The sequence below is a fragment of the Macrotis lagotis genome, chromosome X (genome assembly GCF_037893015.1).
Source record: "Macrotis lagotis isolate mMagLag1 chromosome X, bilby.v1.9.chrom.fasta, whole genome shotgun sequence".
NCBI classification, from domain to species: Eukaryota; Metazoa; Chordata; class Mammalia; order Peramelemorphia; family Peramelidae; genus Macrotis; species Macrotis lagotis.
Window position 1 is genome coordinate 14956469 of NC_133666.1, and position 20016 is coordinate 14976484.

Genomic DNA, 20016 nt, shown 5'->3' on the forward strand with positions numbered 1-20016 from the left:
AGGAGAGGAAAGAAAGGCAGAGGAATTTCAAGGCTGGAGTAACAAGTCTGGAAACCCAGTGTCCCTAGGAACTCTTCTTCTGTTGACAGTTTAAATGTTTTCGGTATGTCATGATGCCTTATGGCAATGAATACTATGTCATAAGCAAAAAGAAAGGTTAAGAACCCCTACCCTGCCATGTCCAAGACCCTGCCCACTCAGGAGCACAGCAGCTGCCTAGAAAACAGTTGGGGGGAAGGAAATGAATTATAGTTGTGCTCTTAGCCTTTTAAAAAGTGCAAACCAAAGGCTACTTATGTAAACTAACATTATCTGTAAGGGAGAAACACTAAAATCTTTTCCAGTAAAATCAGAGGTATAACAAGAATGTCCAATATCATTATTATTACTTGATTTCCAGAAATGCTAGCATCAGGAATTAGACTAGAAAAATAAATTGAAGGAATAAGTACAGGCAAAGAAGAGGGCAAGATTATCTCTATTTGCAGATATGATTATTAGTTTAAGTAGTAGTGTAATTTTTTATCATATTGGCATGGATCAACCATGAATGATGAATATTTCTCAAATTATTTGTCTTCCATTATTTGTAAAACTAATGTTTTATAACCATATTTAGCTAAGTCCTGAGAGAGTCTTGATAGGTTAACTCCTAGATATTTTATTTATTTTGAAGTTACTTTGAATGCAATTCCTTTTTTTCTTATGTTAGGTTTTTATTAGTAATAATAAAAAAGTTTATGATTTTTGTGAGTTTATTTTGTAATCAGTTACATAACTAAAGTCATGAAAATTAAAACAACTCTGGAGTTTTCACCTCACATTCATTAGATTGAAAAAGATGGCAAAAGCTAAAGGGGGAAGTTAGGTACATTGATTTATTATCACTAAAGCTAGAGGATAGTGCAATTGTTCTGGAAAATTATTTTGAATCACATTAGAAAAGTCTCTGAATAGGACAGACCCATTCATACAACAATTTTTTTTTTGTTTTTTGCAAGGCAGTGGGGTTAAGAGACTTGCCCAAGGTCACACAGCTATGCAATTATTAAGTGTCTGAGGCCGGCTTGAACTCAGGTCTGCCTGACTCCAGGGCTGGTGCTCTATCCACTGCACCACCTAGCTGTCCCCCATCCATAATATTTTTTATAAATTCCCTTAAAAGATCATAGACAAAAGGAAGGATTTCATATATACAAAAAATATTTGTAGCAGCACTCTTTATGGTAGCGAAGAACTGTAAACAAAGTGGGTATCTATTGTTTGGAGAATAGGTAAACAAATTGAAGTTTATCCCCTTTTCAACAGAGACATGAAAGCACATAGGTATGGAATGAGGAATATATTACCCTACTACTGATTTCTTTTGAGGAGTTGTCATTTATTATAGGGGAAGATTCTATTGGGGAGTGGGCCAGAAATCATTGAAAAGTGATAGTTATAGTACTAAAAAAGAATACCATTAAAACATTCTCAAAAAGCGAAAACCAAACATTGACAGCCCATTCCCTACTTCAGCTTCAAGTGGAAAAAAAGAGAATACTTTCTAAAAGAATAAGGGAAACAAATGAAGCAAGGAGAGCTCGGTAGAATTTGCCAATGCTCAACAGAAGAAAAGTCCCTTATAACTTCACTGCCATAAAAAGTCAATCAGGAGAATCAATGTGACTTTTCAAATGAGCACTGAAAACTAGATGAGACTGAAAAATGATGACTTGCTTGATTTATCACGAACTCTCTTAATGCATTGTTGATTCATGAAATCAGTGCTCCTGACTTCTAACTCCATGACTGCCCTACAGTAGATCTGTGGTGAAGTGGATCAAGTCTAGGGGTACTGGACGCTAAGTCTCAGAAAAGACACACATGGCTATTGGCTGTCCAAAATGAAGTTTCTAGGGTGGTATTTTTTCAGGAGATAATATATACATATGCATAATCAAATGCATTGATTTATCTACATACTTAACATGCTGGGAAAGTTGTACCATGTCACGTAGAGCATTTTACCTCTTTCTTTATGCTGCTTGGAGAGGAATCTGGAGTCTTTTTCAAAGCCTTTGGAGGCTCTTTGTACTGTGGTTTGTGATCATATTGTAGAAATAACAGCTGAGTTTGATCTTTGGGAAGGGTCCGATGAAATTTCTTAATCTGTGGAGCATCCTCCGGTTTTTTCTTTTAAAAAAAAAGGATAAAATTAATATGTTGAATTAACAATTCCAAAGGTAATATCTCCATTCATTGGGGTAATATATTTCAATCCTTTCAATATTTTCTAAAATTCTGTTACTCATAAACCAACTTCCTATGTTATTTAATGAGCTTTCATTTTATTCCTCAGTTAGAATTCTTTAAGATTGTGTTACAAAATTTTCTACTTTCTCCTAAACCAGAGACTTAACTGATTGTAAGCATTTTGGAGAGTTTCTACTTGCCCATCTGAATCAGATGATTGCTTACCTTTTTAATACAAAGAGCATGAAGATCAGCTTTGGGAAACAAGACTGAGTAACCTTTTGCATTGATTGAAACAAAGTGAGGAGAAGGGGATCAGACTTTGAACTTGGGGATAGGGTCACAAATCCATTCTTTAGGGCTGCTCCTTGGACTAGGTCAACACTTCCCTAAATAGTTAGAAAAATGTCCGAGGTAATGGATGGATGCCACCAGTTTTTATAACAACTTTCCCTCTTCTATGAACAGGCCTAATTCAAATGGACAATCCAAACTCTGAAGATCTGGGTTTGAGATCTGCCTTTGTCCCCTTCCTAGTTGCATGTTCTTTTTTTTTTTTAGGTTTTTGCAAGGCAATGGCGTTAAGTGGCCAAAGGCCACACGGCTAGGTAATTATTAAGTGTGAGCAGATTTGAACCCAGGTATTCCTGACTCCAGGGCCGGTGCTTTATCCACTGTGCCACCTAGCCACCCCACTAGTTGCATATTCTTTAGTCAAATCACCTCTTTGAATGTTTTCTCATCTGTGAATATAAGAAATAAGACTTGTGATACCTCCAGAAGCTGAAGTAGGTTCTTCATCTAGCACCCCATACTAAGTTGCTTCTTACTTCTGACTCATACTGGCTGTGTCACCCTGGGTGAGTAGCTCAAATTCTTAGTGTCTTAGGTAGCCCTCAAAGGCTAACTTGAATGGTAGAAAGAGCTCCCCAATGGAAGCCCCCTACACTGCCCAAAGCAAGAGGTCTTAACCTTTTGGGGCTTATGAACTCCTCTGATAGTCTGAGAAGTCTAAGATTCTTTCTCAGAATAATGTTTAAAAGCATAAAAAAGTAAACAACCAAGTTCATACACTCCTGGTTAAGAACCCCATCTTTGGAAGCCTACTTCAAGATAAAATCACCAAATTTCAAAAACCAAACCAGATTGAACCAAAAAAAAATCTACTTCCTAGGGTTCTTGTGAAGATCAAATGAGAGCAAGTCAGTAAAATGATCTGTTACCAAGAGGGGCCTTGGAAATATTAGGTAGCTGAGGGGGCGGCTAGGTGGCACAGTGGATAAAGCACCGGTCCTGGAGTCAGGAGTACCTGGGTTCAAATCTGGTCTCAGACACTTAATAATGACCTAACTGCATGGCCTTGGGTAAGCCACTTAACCCCACTGCCTAGCAAAAACCTAAAAAAAATATTAGGTAGCTGAGTTCCTTCCCTATTCTGCTACTGCTAGAGGTAATTATGAGCTATAACTTCATTTTTAAGGAGAAATTTTCCATTCAGACATAAAGCTTCCTTGTACAATGGTCTTCCCAGAATTCAGTAGCTTACTTGGGTCCATTATATCCACTTTACTTAGTATAAGTCACTATATTTATTTCTAGAGCACACAGTTTGGATCAACCAACTCCAATTTCAGCTGGTATTATTTTCCAAGTGATTCTTTTATTCACTGCTTTTGTCGCTTCCTGTTTCCTGAAGTTTGTCAGTGGCTGCCGGAAAGTACCAACTCACCCATGAAGTCTCAGCAGGAGACCTGCCTTTTGAGTGCCACCAAAGAAATGGGCCACATATTATAAGAACTCAGAAAAAGTTAGGTGCTACAAGTCAAGGAAGCAGTTAGATGCTATGGTCGTCAGAGGGTCTGACTTAGGATCAGGAAGACCTGAGGTTGCGCACTGTTTCCAGATACTTGCTCGCTAGCTGTCTGTTGATAGGTAAATCATTTCACCTCAGTTTCCTCCTCTGTAAAATAAGAAGATGGAACTCAATAGCCTCTCAGGTTCCTTTTAGCTCTAGATCTGGGGAGTCTTCTGGGGAAGGAGGGATATAAGTCACTTCCCCTTTCTGGGCCTCAGTTTCCTCTTCTATAAAATAAATGGGTTAGATTTTATAAAAGAGGGTGGAATGAAGGGTGTTTAACCTAGAAAAGAGAATATAGCATATTTTGTGCGTTTAAAATATGGTAGCTGTTTGGGATAGCTTTCTAACAATGAATCTTTGAAAAATAGAGCAAAATCAATTTATAGAGGGCTTCATGAGATACACAATTAAGAAAAGTCCTCCCTAGGGCATTTAATGAGGAAGCTAGAGGGAACATAAGAAACCAAATAATGGAAAAATTTGTAAAAATTTTGATAACAAACTCTCTTCCTTTGCATTGACAGTGAAGCCACCACATTTGGATTCGAGCATGATAACCCCAAATCAGCTACCTGAGGCAATAAGAAGTGGAACTAACGATGAAAACTAAGAAGAGCAACTACACTAGACTAAGTATACACACAGAGGTGGTCTGTGTCAGACGTGATACAATTTCTAGAAATTTTTATCTGAAAGAGGGGAAGACAGGGGCGGCTAGGTGGCGTAGTGGATAAAGCACCGGCCTTGGAGTCAGGAGTACCTGGGTTCAAATCCGGTCTCAGACACTTAATAATTACCTAGCTGTGTGGCCTTGGGCAAGCCACTTAACCCCATTTGCCTTGCAAAAAACTAAAAAAAAAGAGGGGAAGACACAAAAGTTTTGGGGAAAATAAATCAGATCTCATTGTCACCAAAAAAAACAATTAAGAAAAAAAATTAACTTCATGTATGTATGTATATATATGTATATATGTGTGTATGTTTACATACATATCAACATATACATACAAATACAAAGATATACTTTTTCATCTGTATGCAATTTTTATGAGAATAGCAAATTTATGCATAAAGAGCATCTAGATTTGACATGGGAAATAGATATCAAGCAACTCTTACATCCTCAGGTTTCTTCTCCTCGTTTTGTTGTTCCTTGCATTTCTGACTCTCAGTCAGGATAGAATCCTTGGTCTCCTCCTGGTCTTTGAGTTCCTGCTGCTGCTCTGGTTGTACTTGTGTCTGCTGATGAACAGATTGCTGTGGACGCTGCTGGGCTGGTTGTTGAGGATGGTGATTTGGTGATAGGTGAGGAGGCTGCTTCAACTGGCGATGAGCTGCCATCTTTGGTGGCTGTTGCACCTGGTGGAGCACCACCTTTGGTGGATACTGCACTTGATGGAGCACCACCTTTGGTGGCTGATGCACTTGGTGGAGCACCACCTTTGGTGGATACTGCACCTGATGGAGTACCACCTTTGGTGGCTGCTGTGCCTGGTGGGGTGGCACTTTTGGTGGCTGCTGTGCCTGGTGGGGTGGCACTTTTGGTGGCTGTTGTGACTGGTGATGAGGTAGCCCCTTTGGTGGCTGCTGTGCCTGGTGATGAGGCGGCACCTTTGGTGGCTGTTGTGCCTGATGGTGGGATGACGCCTTTGGTTGATGCTGCACGTGATGAAGCACCACCTTTGGTGGATGCTGTGTCTGGTAATGGACTGACACCTTTGATGGCTGCTGCAGATGGTGGTGGGCTAGCTGTCTAGGCAGCAGCTGTGATTGCTGATGTATCTGGTAATAGGCTATATGTTTTGGTAGAAGCTGTGTATGATGATGGTTGGGTTTGGGGGGGAAATGCAGCCAATGATGATCTGGAGATTGTGGTAACTGTTGTGCCTGTTGACGGGCTGCCTGCTTTGGCAGCTGCTGTCCCTGCTTTGGTGGTGGCTGGCCCTGCTTTGGCAGTTGCTGTCCTGGCTTTGGTGGCTGTTGTCCCTGCTTTGGTGGCTGCTGTACCTGCTTTGGTGGCTGCTGCTCCTGCTTTGGTGGCTGCTGTTCCTGCTTTGGTGGCTGCTGCTCCTGCTTTGGTGGCTGCTGTTCCTGCTTTGGTGGCTGCTGCTCCTGCTTTGCTGGCTGCTGTTCCTGCTTTGGTGGCTGCTGTTCCTGCTTTGCTGGCTGCTGTTCCTGCTTTGCTGGCTGCTGTTCCTGGTGATGAGCTGACTGTTGTGGTACCTGTAACTGGTGATGTTCTGTTTGCAGTGGTAGTTGCTGCTTTGGCAGTACCTGAGCTTGTTTCTGAGGCTTTGGCAATGCCTCTGGTACCTGTTTCTCCTGCTGCAGATTTTGCTGCTCCTGCTGTGATAATTGCAGGCTTGACAGTACCTGAGGTTGTTTCTGAGGTTTTGGCAGTAAATGTGGGGCCTGTTTCTCCTGCTGTTGCTGCTGTAGATCTTGCTGATCCTGCTGCACATCTTGTTGAACCTGTTGCGGATCTTGCTGCTCCTGCTGCAATAATTGCAGCTTTGGTGGTACTTGAGGTTGTTTCTGAGCCTCTGGCAGTATCTCTGGTACCTGTTTCTCCTGCTGCAGACTTTGCTGTTCCTGCTGTAGATCTTGCTGCTCCTGCTGCAATAATTGCAGCTTTGGTGGTACTTGAGGTTGTTTCTGAGCCTCTGGAAGTATCTCTGGTACCTGTTTCTCCTGCTGCAGATTTTGCTGGACCTGCTGCAGATCTTGCTGCTCCTGCTGCAGATCCTGCTGCTCCTGCTGCAGATTTTGCTGTTTTGGCTGTAGATCTTTCTGCTTCTCCTGCAGATCTTGCTGTCCCTGATGCAGATCTTGCTGTCCCTGCTTCAGATCCTGCTGCTCCTGCTGCAGATTTTGCTGTCCCTGATGCAGATCTTGCTGTCCCTGCTTCAGATCCTGCTGCTCCTGCTGCAGATTTTGCTGTTTTGGCTGTAGATCTTGCTGCTTCTCCTGCAGATCCTGCTGCTCCTGCTGCAGATTTTGCTGTTTTGGCTGCAGATCTTGCTGCTTCTCCTGCAGATCTTGCTGTCCCTGCTGCAGATCCTGCTGCCCCTGCTGCAGATTTCGCTGTTTTGGCTGTAGATCTTGCTGCTTCTGCTGCAGATCTTGTTGCTTCTGCTGCAGATTCAGCTGCTGCTGTTCCTGCTCCAAACGTTGCCACAGCAGTTGCTGCTGCTGCTGCTGTTCTCGCCTCAGTTGCTGCTGCTTTGAAAATGGATTTTTCTTATTTTCCTGCTGCAGTCTGAGAAACTCTCTTCGGAGCGTGGACTCACCAGGAAGATTAACTATGGAGCTGAAGGAAAGGACACAGTCACATGAATGACTGATCACTTATACAATTAAAACTGAGTATGATCAAGTCTTTGAGGGTATCTACTTTAATATAGAGGATATTCCTCTTCAGCAACCAAACTAAAACTATTCACCCTTATCCCTATCTCTAGAAATATCAGAATTTCCTTAATTACTGAACCATGATGGAAGGTGACCAGATACCTGCTCATTCCTGACTGCTTTGCCATCTCACCAGGAACTCAGGGAGACTGGAGATAGTGAGGAAGGACCCACCTGGATGTTATGTAAAGAAAGTGATTTAACTGTGCTACTAACTAAGGACCTAGGGTTGCTCCCTACTAGGCCCAGTCCCACTGCTACCTAGGAAGTTCACATGCATATCATTAGCCCACTAAATATTTTGCTAGTCAAACTCACCTGGGCTCTCCTTGATCTTCATTTAATTCCTCCTCCTCCTCTTCTTCCTCTTCACCTTCACTTCCACTATATTCGTATTCAGTTTCATCTGAAAGGAGAGAAAGGGTTGAATGGACTAGAGGAAAAATATGTTCTTGGAAAGAACTGTCCCTTTCCATTTAGCAATCATTCAGCGAAGCTAATGATTACAGAATGTGAGAGCTGGAAGGCATCTTTGAAATCACCTTCATTTTTATGCATGAGGGAGCAAAACTCTGAACACAGGTCTTTTGATATCAAATTCATTTTCTCTTTCTAGGTGTACAATGAATGTATGAACCAGATTCAAAGGAGGGGGAGGTAACTTCCAGTACCAGAGGCAGTGTTTTACTTTTTTTTTTTGCAAGGCAATGGGGTTAAGTGACTTGCCCAAGGTCACACAGCTAGTGACTATGGAGATCCTGAGGCCGGATTTGAACTCCATCCTGACTCCAGGGCTAGTGCTCTATCCACTGTGCCACCTAGCCACACCACCAGAGGCAGTTTTGATTGAAAGTTGTGCTCTTCTAGCACTTGGGAAAGCAGAGAAAGCATTCTCAGACCACTGGCATTGGAGAGACTGCCCCACGTCCAAATGGTAACAAATAGACCCAAGAGCCTCCTTAAACTGTGGGCCCAGGCAGTGATTTCCAGTTAAAGTTAAGGTCTAGCAGCTTCCAGTTGATCACTCTTCTCTCTGGATAGCTATTCCCTTCAGAATAACCTTCTTTGACTTCAGAAAGAAAGAAAATTTAGAGTTTGTTCCAGCCAAGTGCAACAGCCATCGTTCAGAAAATATTTGTTGAATGAATGAATGAATGAATGGTGCTTTTTATTAGAAGTGTTTCTCCTACCTATATCTTAGAGTCTGCATTTAATTGGGGTTCTCAAATCTATTTTTTAAGCTGCAAAACAGATTGTCCTCCTTTCTCTTTTTGCCAAAGAGAGCTAAAAAGTAGTTCCATGGCCCTGCTCCCTCTCTCACCTGCTACACTGGGGCCCTGACATGTCGTTAGACCTTGCTCTGGCCCCTCTGAAAAGATAATCATTTTACATCTTAATTACACTTAACATAAGCCTGGTCCTCCTTCCCTTCCAGTTGTGTTTCACTGTGTAATCTTAGGCAAGTCTCTGTCCCTTTCCAGGACTCGATTTCCCCCTTTGAAAAATGAGGGTATGTAGGTAGGTTGAATCTAATGGTTTCTGATGTTCTAATGGCTTCATCCAGCTCTGCAATTCTACTCTATAAATGTACAACTATAAATATTACAATTGGGTATTGTGTTCCAATTCTTATTCAATGGTACTTGAGGCAACTATAGTTTTTTCTATCTTTTCCATGAATCCTTCAGATTTCTTCTTATTAGTAACTTTAGGACAGCTTTTAAATGACCCAAATTATCTTGGTCCAAACCTAGCCGTGTGTAACAACTGGACTTTTGGTCCAGGCCTATACACCCATCTTTATTGTTGCAGACCCACTTGACATATCTATCAGGTGTCAAATGTTTTCTTTCTTACATCATTCACCTCTACAGATATTTTGAAACTTCAGCCCAAAATAGAGAGCCAAAGAGAGACTTGAGTACACATCAACATCATTTTTGCTGTGATTGAAAATTAACTTGGACTGCCACAATATATTATTTAAGAAGAACATGCACATTGCAAACATCGATATTTACCTAGTGTGGCTATCAAGAATTATTAAAGAGAGAATAGTGACTTGATTAAAGACAAAAACAAAGCAGAGACCTGTGACTTTCGTCTTCTTTAACCTGGACAACTTGAATCACTGATTGCATCCGAGGACCCATTTTATTAATTCTGCTATCTCAAACTACCTTTATCGCCTTTCTTTTTCTTGGTTCGATCCAAATGGTCCTTGAGCATGATCCGAACTTGCCGTTCATTTGGCAAATCGCGAATGAATGAATGCCTCAAGAGAGTCTCAGTGGAGGGACGATGGATGTAATTTTTAACCAAGCAGTTTTCGATAAAATTGAGGAACTTCTTAGACCTAAAAGAAATGGAGACACAAGTGGGGTCCAATGCTTTTTTGAAAGGAGCTCCCAAGATTTGTATTTTTAGAGATCATAGCCTTTCCTAATTCAGACTGCTGTGTAACCCAATGACAAAGGGCCAATAACACTACTGAGTTTCTTAGGAAGAGTGGCAAGACCCAATGGCATTTCTAACTGAAACTATAATGTTGTTTTGTCTCTACGTTAAAAAGGGGAGAGTTGGCAATATTCTGGTTTAATATATTGACAGCTCTGATGTACTCTTTAGCCTGAGGGGATCCTGTGTGACTGTCAACATGGACCTGATCAAATTATACACACATTTCTACTATACTTTTAAGGTACACACCCCCTAAATTGTATGCTCCAAAGAGAGGGTAATGGAGGGACTAGGGCTCACTGTATTCACCAGATGGGCCATGAGGCTGTTCATAACTATGGTTAAGAATCTGGTCTTCTAAACTTAGCTATTCTGATCAAGACAATGAATGATCCAAGACAGTTACAAAGGACTCATGATGAAAAATGCTATCCATTTCTAGAGAGAGAGCTGATGAACTCTGAGTGAAAACGGAAACATTTTTTTTCACTTTATTTTTCTCATTTTCTATTTTTTACAATATGTTTAACATGTTTTTGTGTGTGTGTGTGTGTTTTATATGATTTCACATGTCTAATTGATAACATATTACTTGCCTTTTCAAGAGTCAGGGAAGGGTTGGAGGAAGGAAATTGGGAATTCAAAATTTTAAAATGAATGTTAAAAAAACAAATATTTAAAAAAAAAAAGGAATTGAGTTTTGTAGTTAGTTCATCCAGAGAGAAACTGAATCTATGAGAAGGGTAACATTGATTCACAAGGAAGAATACCAGTCACTAAATCACTGGTACTGCTTCCTCTAGGAGGTGTCTAGGACCAATCCTGACAAACTCTCTTTTGATTGTAGAGAAACAAGAACATAATGTAATTGAAACAAAGCTTAGGATTTCTATCTCTATGTGGGTCAGGAAGTTGTTTCTATTCCAAAATCTTGGCTATACCTCTAATTGGCTATCTCCTCTCTTTCTACCGGGTTCTATTTTCTTTCAGGGGGCCAGGATAGGGGAGAGGTTGGAAAGAAGAGGAAGATGTCCAATAATGTGGGTGGAAAAAAGTAGCTGCTGATGGTCTACAGTAATACAGTGATCATAACATACTGAGGGCTGAATAATATTACTAGCTGGCCCATTCAACAGCAACTGGCAAGTTGGACCTTTTAGCTAAGACACAAGCAAATAGCAATAGGGAAATAAGACTGATTGCCCAAATGGACAGAAATTTCTACTTGGCTAGACAGTCAGTCAGTCAATAAACATTTATCGTTATGGGAAAGGGCTGAGCCAAATCATAAGAGATTAAGATGTCCAATCTTACCATTTTCGGGATTTCAGTTTGGGAGGAGGATTCCGGGGGATGAGAAAGAGAGCTCTCATGGGATGCATGTCACAGAGGGCTACAAAGGAAAATACTTGCCATTAGAAGCAAAGAAACAAATGGATGCCTACATCAGCCCTTGTCCATCTAATACATTTTGCTCTGCTTAAAAACATGCTGTGTAGCAACCAGGCATTTTCCTCTCATCACTAGGAGAAAATAATTAAATACTCGTTTGAACATAATCAGCATAGTCCCAAGAGATTCTGAAGCTTCATCATCTCCAGGTGTGTAAAATACAATTGACAAATCAATGTTAAATTGGACATTGCACAACTTCTCTTCAATGATGCATGATGGATGAATTGCACCTAAATGTGGGGATCAAATTTTGAGGCAAGGGTGGGTGCTTCTGCCTGTGTTTTTGTTTGGCAGGGATCTCCAGCTTGGAGAAGTAATTATAAGTTGGCTAAGTCATCCAGGATCCTAGCTCACGCGAGTCAACAAATAAAAAAATAAATCAAAAATCACAATAAAAATAGTTTGGGAGACTGCACTTTTTAGGTACAATGCACTTCAGCTACCTAAGATATTTAGGAGTCTGCATCTAATTATTAGGCTTCAATTTTTTTTTTATAAATTTAAATTTTTTTTTTTTAAAAACCCCAACAAACCAATATTCATCTGGGCTTCCTAAGCTTATTACCTCACTAGTTTGAGAATGTTGGGTTTGTCTGTAAGCATTAAAATATGTGTCTCACCCCACTTATTTCCTCTAGACTAGAGCTTTGGTCAAAGAAAGCTGACAGGGCAAAAGTCCCTTATACAGAAAGTCTGCCATATTCTCTCCCCAAAGGCATTTGAATTCATTTCAGTGTTAGGACAGTTTGATTGTAATGGTTGCTTCAAATGTCCCCTGCCTACACACCTTGAGAGAAATTGCAATGCTTACTTGGTCCTTCCCAGGCAAGCAGATAGAAGCAAGCCCTGTAGTTATCTCACTAATTAATACTAAATGAAAGCTTCAGTCCAGGAGGCAAGTTTTGTCCTCATTTATTTACACACATATTGGTGAACCAAAGAAACCTGTCCCAAACAGAAGGTTCAAAAACTCACACTTCTCAATAAATGATGTTCTGTTAGTAACTAATCACTACCTTTTGTGTCTTCAAATGCTCTATCTACTCCCTTAATTCAGGCCTTTCCTCCTTTCCTCCTGGAATCCTGGTCTCTCCAATTTTCTCCAATACTTCAAGGTTTATCTTATTTGATTCTCAGAAGTCTGGGAGATAAGTTCTATTATTATACCCATTCTTTTGTTATTTAGCTATTTCAGTTGTGTCTGACTCTTTGTGACCCCATTTGAGGGTTTTGTGGCAGAGATAGTGGAGTGGTTTGTCATTTCCTTCCCCAGTTCATTTTACAGCTGAGAAAAATGAGGATTAAATAAGGGTTAAAGTGGCTTGCCCACAGTCAAATTGCCAGTAAGTGTCTGAGTCCAGATTTGAACTCACAAGATAAATCTTGACTTCAGGCCTGGTGCCCTATCCACTGTAGTGCCACCTAGCTGCCTCCAATACCCTTTTTACAGATGAGTAAACTGAGATTGAAAGAGACTGCTACTACCCTTCTCAAAAGTCTGCAATGATTATCAGTTAGTCATTAAAAGCCCTTTATAATCTAGAATGGCTTTATCTTCTCACCTCACACAAGTGACTCCCTGAAACATGCTACAGTGTTCCTTAGCTCAAGCTATACTCTTCACTAAATTATTTGTTTTCCATTTTCTCTTCCCCAATGGACTGTCCTTCCTCTAAGACCTAGAGCACAGTTTTCCCTGTCCTCCAGGAAGTCTTCTAGGGACCCTAGAACCTTCTTATCTCCTTTTCTGTGATCTTTCCCAAATCACATATTTTCTAGTATCATGTACTGCCTTAGCATCAGAGTCCTTAATCTGTATTTGTCTTGTTTTGCCAACAAAACTCTAAGCTGAGGTCTTAGACATCTTCATATCCTTTTCCTGGTCAGTGCTTAATATATAGTAAATGTTAAATTTACTATCGAGATGATTTGGAAGGATGATTGCCCTCTCAGGTCATCCTGTGGGGAGAGAAAGATAGCGGGGAAAGCCAATAATGGGGTTTTGGATAAAGTTGCTTGAACATTCTTAATCCCATGTAAATAATCAGAGTCCTGAGAACACATCACTTGGGGATCTCATGAACATGAGTTTCCTAAAAATATGAACAGTTCAGCAGCTCAAAGGATAAAGGAGTTAGCCCTGGTTCTTCTATACAGAACCACCAAGAGGAAATTAAAACAGCAATATATGGACAAGGCTCAAAATCAATATAGCTGGTGTACTGTACTATAGAAGGGAGATTGCATCAGATTGGATTATGTAAGACCTGGGTCTGCCTCCAACTATCTGGATGACCTTGAGCAAGGTGGGTCTCAGTTTCCATGATCTATAAACTTTGCTAAATCATCTTTGAGATTTTTGCTAACCCTGATAGTCTATGATCTTTAAAACTATGTAAATAGGGGGCAGCTAGGTTGCACAGTGAATAGAGCGCACTGGCCCAGGAGTCAGGAAGACCTGAGTTCAAATGTGACCTCAGACACTTAATGATTACCTAGCTTCGTGACCTTGGGCGGGTCATAACCCCACTGCCTTGCAAAAACAAAAACAAACAAAAATATATGTGAAAGGAATGTCCTTGGGGACTGTGCCACCTATGTGATTTTGGACAGCTCAGTGTCCCTTTCTAAGCTTCAGTTCCTTCCTCTGTAAAGTAAGAGTAGATGGACTAAATGACCTCAGAAGACCCTTCCAATTCTAGGTCCAAGAATTTAGGGTTATCTGTGTTATTTTGAACAAATTGTTTTCCCTCTCTGGGCCTCAGTTTTCTCCTTTGCAAAACGATAGTGTTGAACTAGATGTTCCTAAGCCAACTCTCAGCTGCCACCAAACTGTAATCAGATGGGAAACCTTTAACAAACCCCTTTCCCTCTCTAGGCCTTGTTCCCTCATCTATAGAATGAGGAGGTTGAAGCAGATGACTTCAAAGGCGTCAGGTCCACTTCTGAAGATACAAGACTATCAATGGAGCATTTGTGGTATGGGTCTCCGCTTCTCACGTGATCAGTCCGCTATCAACCTCAAAGCTCTATCCCTTCTTTTGCTTCTTCCTTTGAATGCTCCTCTGTGAGATTCATTCTCTTGTTGTTTTTAGTTTTTTGCAAGGCAAATGGGGTTAAGTGACTTGCCCAAGGCCACACAGCTAGGTAATCATTAAGTGTCTGAGGTAGGAATTGAACTCAGGTACTCCTGACTCCAAGGCCAGTGCTCTACCCACTGTACCACCTAGCGGCCCCGAGATTCATTCTCTTGTGACTCCCCATTCTAGTTTACTACAACTATCATTCTAGAAAGTTTAGTATAACTATCAGCTATAAATGATAGTTATAATAAAGCAATTCCCCAGCAAGTGACAGCTAAGTGGTACTGTGGTCAGAGTGCTAAACAGAATTATGAAGTCCTGAGTTCAAATCCTGGCTCAGGTGTTTGCTAACTGTGGGATCCTATGTAAGTCAAGTCAATTAACCTTTGTTGGCCTCAAAGTTCCTCATCTGTAAGTGGAGGTGATAATGGTACCTATCTCATGGGGTCACTGTAAAGATGAAATAAGGTTAAAGTTATAAAGGGCTTTAAGCCCTCACTATATAAATGGTGGCTGTTGTGATCAGCATGGGGTGGTATGTGACACTCTGACACTTGCTAGCTGCATGACCCTGGGCAAACATCCAACCTCTCTACATGTTCGAGGCAACTCTCCTAAGACACTAAATTGCAGAGAAAGTGTTAATCTGCACTTGGTAGAGGGGGTTTGTACCCAAGTACCCTGAAGCTAACTATACTAATGAAATCACATTATTACTATGAATATTTTTTATTATCATTATGGTTGATATAGCTTGAGAAATTAACCTCCCTAGAAGTACCTCCATTTTAATAGAAAGACTCTTAGACTGAAAACCTCACCACAAAGGCAGCATTTGGGGACAGCCCTGAACCAGACTGGTTGGAGTAGTGATATTCTTGGAGGAGGTTTCTTGGGCGCTCATGAAATGGGGTGCCGAATGGCACTGTTCTCTTCTGCCCTCTCCTTAGCTAAAGGCTCCATACTACAGCTCCCTGTGGGTAATCAATGGTATACCACAAAAACTTCACTCAAGGAGCAAACTCTGTGGCTTCCTAGTTGCCATGCTGAAGATGAGACATGAAGGCAAAATTCATGGGATAATCCAGTGCAAGGAAGCAGAAGCTGAAAGAATTGTCGATGTGGACAACAAAGTAGGGGCAGAAAACGGGTAAAGTTGCAAACCCTTGAAGCAGTCATGCTTCTTTTTTGTTTTGTGGCTATCAGAGCTAAAAAATTTTTGTTGGTGTTGAATCATTTTTCAGTCAAGGGCAATTCTTGAACCTGTTTGGGCTTCTGGGAAAGATGGTGGAGTGGTTTTCCATTTCCTTCTCCAATTCATTTTACAAATGAGGAAATCAAGGCATAGAGGGTTAAGTGACTTGTTCATAGTTGGGAAAGTATTTGAGGCTGGATTTGAACTTAGGAAGATGGGTCTTCCTGACTGTAGGCCCCACACTCCATCCGTTCTATCCATTGTCATCTAGCTGTCCAGAATCTATGGTTCATGAGCAGGTCAGTGCCCTGCCATCTATCCAAATGAAGGCCTGGATAAGTGCATAATATTGGATCTCTTGTCAAAATTCAAAGGAAAAAGGGGCTGGAGTTCATCTAAGCTTATTTCATAAATAAAAAAGAATCTGGAGCTGATGAAGATAAACAAGTAGCTTGCAAAATTCAGTTTACATGGGCTACACAATTTGTGCGGGATAACTTATTTCAATACAATTCAATGAACATTTATTTGGTACCTGTTGTATACTTTTTAAACATTGTAAAACCAATGAATCACATTGGCTCTGAGGGCTTCTGACTAATTATTCCTTAGCTCACATATCCTGTATCCTATGAGTCAATAAGGTCAGAGAAAGCAATAACATTCCAGTCCCAGTCTCTCCCCTTCTGCCTCTGAAATACCATCAAGCCCCACCCTGGTCCTATCCCCTGAAACTATCCTTTCAATGGCCCCTACAACATAGATATTTCCTCACTTTTGAGTGGAGGGGTGAAAAGATAATTCCACCAGGTTTATTTAGTGAATAATCTATCCGGAAGAATCTGGAAGGAAGCAGGAACCCTCTGTAGCCTTCCCTTCCCCAGTTGCAAATCTCCCCCATTTGTTTGGCAACAAGAATGAACTCTTTTGGGTTCAGACACTTAATCCAGTTGAGATACACATTATCAGACAGTGTGAAGACCGTAGGTCAGTTCTCATCCTTTTTGTGCCCTGGACCCTCTGGTAAAGCCTAGGGACTCCTCAGAATCTTGTGTTTGAAGGCAAAAACAGAAAATACATTGCATAGCAAAGGAAACCAAAATATTAAAAACCACAACAATGACAAAGAAAACAACAAACAAAAACAAGTTCACAGACTCTAGGCTAAGAGCCTTTAATACCTAAGCTGGGACTGTGTTTCAAGATTCTCTATATGAGATAGAAGGAGCCCCCCCCCCCCAATACACACGCAATGCCCTCACCCCCACATGAGCCCACCCACACTTCTATAGCAGCTTTTTTCTGGACAGATTCCCTAAGTGAGCTCCCTCTCTCAGATCTTGTTCCATTCCAACTCTGCTTTTTGTCTTTGACCATCTCAAGATTAGAGTTGGGGTCTTAGTTGTCCTTGGAGTCCCAGCATCAAGAGTGTGGCATTACAAACATAAGGGATATGGTTTGGAAAGGGGATGGAACAGAACTTCTCTTCTGGGTCTGCTCCTAGTCAGGTCATTTGGGAAAGCTCTCAGAAGCCAGTGATGCCTCCTGGGAGGAGCTGCTGCTGCAAGGCCCAGCTACTTACAGGCAGGCCACAAGTCCATGTGACTCTGACCTTGACAGGGTTCCTGGTCATACAGTACTGTCCAAAACCTATTTCCCACGAAAGCAAGTTGAAGGAATATGTGGTCACTCTGCTAGAGGAGTTTGTGAGAGAGAGAGAGAGAGAGAGAGAGAGAGAGAGAGAGAGAGAGAGAGAGAGAGAGAGACCTGCCACTCTCAGCAGGGGTTTGTCCACAGACATCTGGGTTGTTCTGAGTAGCCTGGAGTATCTGAATAGGCCCCTTATGCAGAGTGTGGTGTCTAGTGGCCTACTAGTGGGAACTCCAAAGGGCCCCAGTATGCCAAAGACCTAAGAGTTACTCACGTGGTGCGCCCTCGGCCATTTCCATGGCAGTGATTCCAAGGGACCACAAGTCGCTCTAGAAAGAGAAAGATGACAAACCAGTTCAGCAGGGTGCTTTGGAGAGAGCATAGCCTTGGCATCAGGAGGCTGCCCCTGCTACTTCTGATCCCAGGAAAGCTGCTTGTCCTCTGGGAATTCCCAGTCTCCATCTGTGTGGCCTACCTCCCAGGCTGGGTGAGAAGAGGGGACCTTATACCTTACAGCACTGGCTTTAGGGGCCCAACTTAGAGGTGGAAGGGCCCTTCCAGCTTATCTAGGTAGAAGTATCAGGGTTTAGTACTTAGAGCAGAGGAGCCTTTAAGGGAAGACTGCTAAGTGCTGGTTTTTCTCAGTTGGTCACCTCTCCATTAATAGTAGCTACTTCCTCGCTAACCTACAGTTACACTTGAGCCTTGTGATGAGAGGACCTGGGGTAGCCCTGGAGTATGTTAGCTTAGCTACTAAAAGCTCCTAGAGCTGAACTTCCCCTGAAGATTGTTTAATTGGAAAGCAATTCAGTAGAAGGAAGGTCTATTTTGTATGCCAATTGAATGAGTTTAGTTTCTGAGGTGAAGGGTCCTAGTTTAGGATAGGGGCCCAGTACATAGTTCCTGGGGGCTGCTTTTTAGGGTGTGGGGCCTCTTCATTCACAGCCATCCCTTTCCACTTTGCTCCCTAGCCTCTGAGCCCCATCTCCATGGTGGGTGGCCCTTTCCTAATACCTGCCTTCCCCTCCTGATTCTTTCCCCCTTTCCCTTTCCGCCAGGGCTAGGGTCTTGGTCCAGGTTATGGGAGGAAAGCCTCTTTGTCTTTGGGAAGATGGATTGCACTCTCTCTACTCATAACTACAGCTGGCTAAGATGGTCCCAGCTAATCCGTTCCATGCGGGTAACTAGTATCAGCAGCAAAGTCAGGAGACTCCCTAGAAGTTAGATCTGGATCCTAAGGCTGGTCCTACTCTCTTCCTATTGTACCCCTTCCCTCCTCTAGGCCTCGGCAGCAGGGCTGTCAGGTTCTTTGCCTTTCTACCCATGGATCTCTGTGTTCTAAGATCTGAGGTCTCTCCTGAGGCCTACTCCCTCCATCCCCTATATTTTTTTCTCAAGTGTCCAAATTCCCTCTTCTGGTTCTGATGAAGAAACAAATAGAACTGGCCCAAATGGCCCCTAAGGACTTCTTAAAATTCAGAATATTTTCTTCTTTGGAAATGAATGGTACAAAACGGTACCTGTTGTGGACTGGCCTCTCTGATAAGACCTTGCAAATGGAGCAACTTTAGGCTTGAAGCTGCCCACTTTCCCTCACCCTTGAGGGAAGTCCTAACCTGGAGACAAAGGATGGGGAAGGAAGAAAGGAGGGGAGGGACTTCCCACCTTCCTTGGAGAAAAAATTCTAAGTAGCCAGATTAGCAAGACAAAGCAAGGTGGGTCTCCCCCCCCCCCCCCCAACTAGATAAGGTACTTTATCCACCAAGCAAAGAGCAACTCTTTAGGAGGTAGAATTAAAAGGAAGCTGCTTAAGAGTAGAAAAAAGAAAAAGAAAGGAAAAAGTCCAGAAGCATTTACAGCAGGGATAAAAATGGCAGGAAGTCATTTGAGGGCTTCAGTTAGGGTCTGTTGAGACCACAGGGGGAAAACCATTAGGCCTCTGCTCCCTGATGCTTCTTACACAGAAAAACCTTTTAGGAAGGACTATAAATACCCACTCATTGAAAGGGGTGATTTTCAAAAATGGAGGCTGTGGGAAGAGAAATGAGCATGTATTGGCTCCCCAGTAGTTCAGCACCCTTCTTTTCCATTCATTGACAAATAGCAGGGGAAACGAAGCGACTCCCCACCATCACAATGAAACATAGCCTAAATCAAAGCAGCATCAATTGTTCTTCAGGCAACCAGCCAGTCTCTCAGTGTCAATTTGGTGAGAGGCTTTGATTGGGAGTTGCTTTCACTGGGACCACACTGCCTTGCCCTATGTATGCACTCTAGGAAGTGGGTGAGTCTCAGAAAGTGGAGTGGGGACACTTCAGGGCTGGGTCAGGTAGAAAGACTGCCAAAAGCCAAGACTGGCCCAAACCGCCTATGAGCAACACTTTGCATCTCCTGCTTTCCTACATTCATACATTGCACGGTGGCTTTGAGGAGAATATTTCAGTCCTTCATCTCAACCCTTGAAAAGACCATTGCTTACCAATACTCCCATTCACTAGATCCCACATTCCCAATCTTTTTTACTCACTCTGTAATCGTAAGTTGAGTCAGGGTTTTCATCACATGCAATCACCTCTGGTGCCATCCAATATGGAGTCCCAATGAAGGTGTTTCTTCTGCCAGCGGTTCGGTCCAGCTGGGCACTTACTCCAAAATCCACTGAAAAATTC

General features: G+C 42.1%; 1 protein-coding gene across 1 annotated transcript in view; it reads right to left on the minus strand.

The window, feature by feature from the left end:
- Nucleotides 1-20016, minus strand: part of LOC141502592 (uncharacterized) — a 160083-nt gene that overhangs the window by 15594 nt on the left and 124473 nt on the right. Inside the window, exons 7-13 of the mRNA XM_074207402.1 lie at nt 19875-20005; nt 17622-17676; nt 11279-11357; nt 9685-9860; nt 7823-7910; nt 5213-7403; nt 2011-2175 (exon numbers count right to left, since the gene is read on the minus strand). Coding sequence (XP_074063503.1) covers nt 2011-2175; nt 5213-7403; nt 7823-7910; nt 9685-9860; nt 11279-11357; nt 17622-17676; nt 19875-20005 — 2885 coding nt within the window. The remainder of the gene's footprint in view (nt 1-2010; nt 2176-5212; nt 7404-7822; nt 7911-9684; nt 9861-11278; nt 11358-17621; nt 17677-19874; nt 20006-20016) is intronic.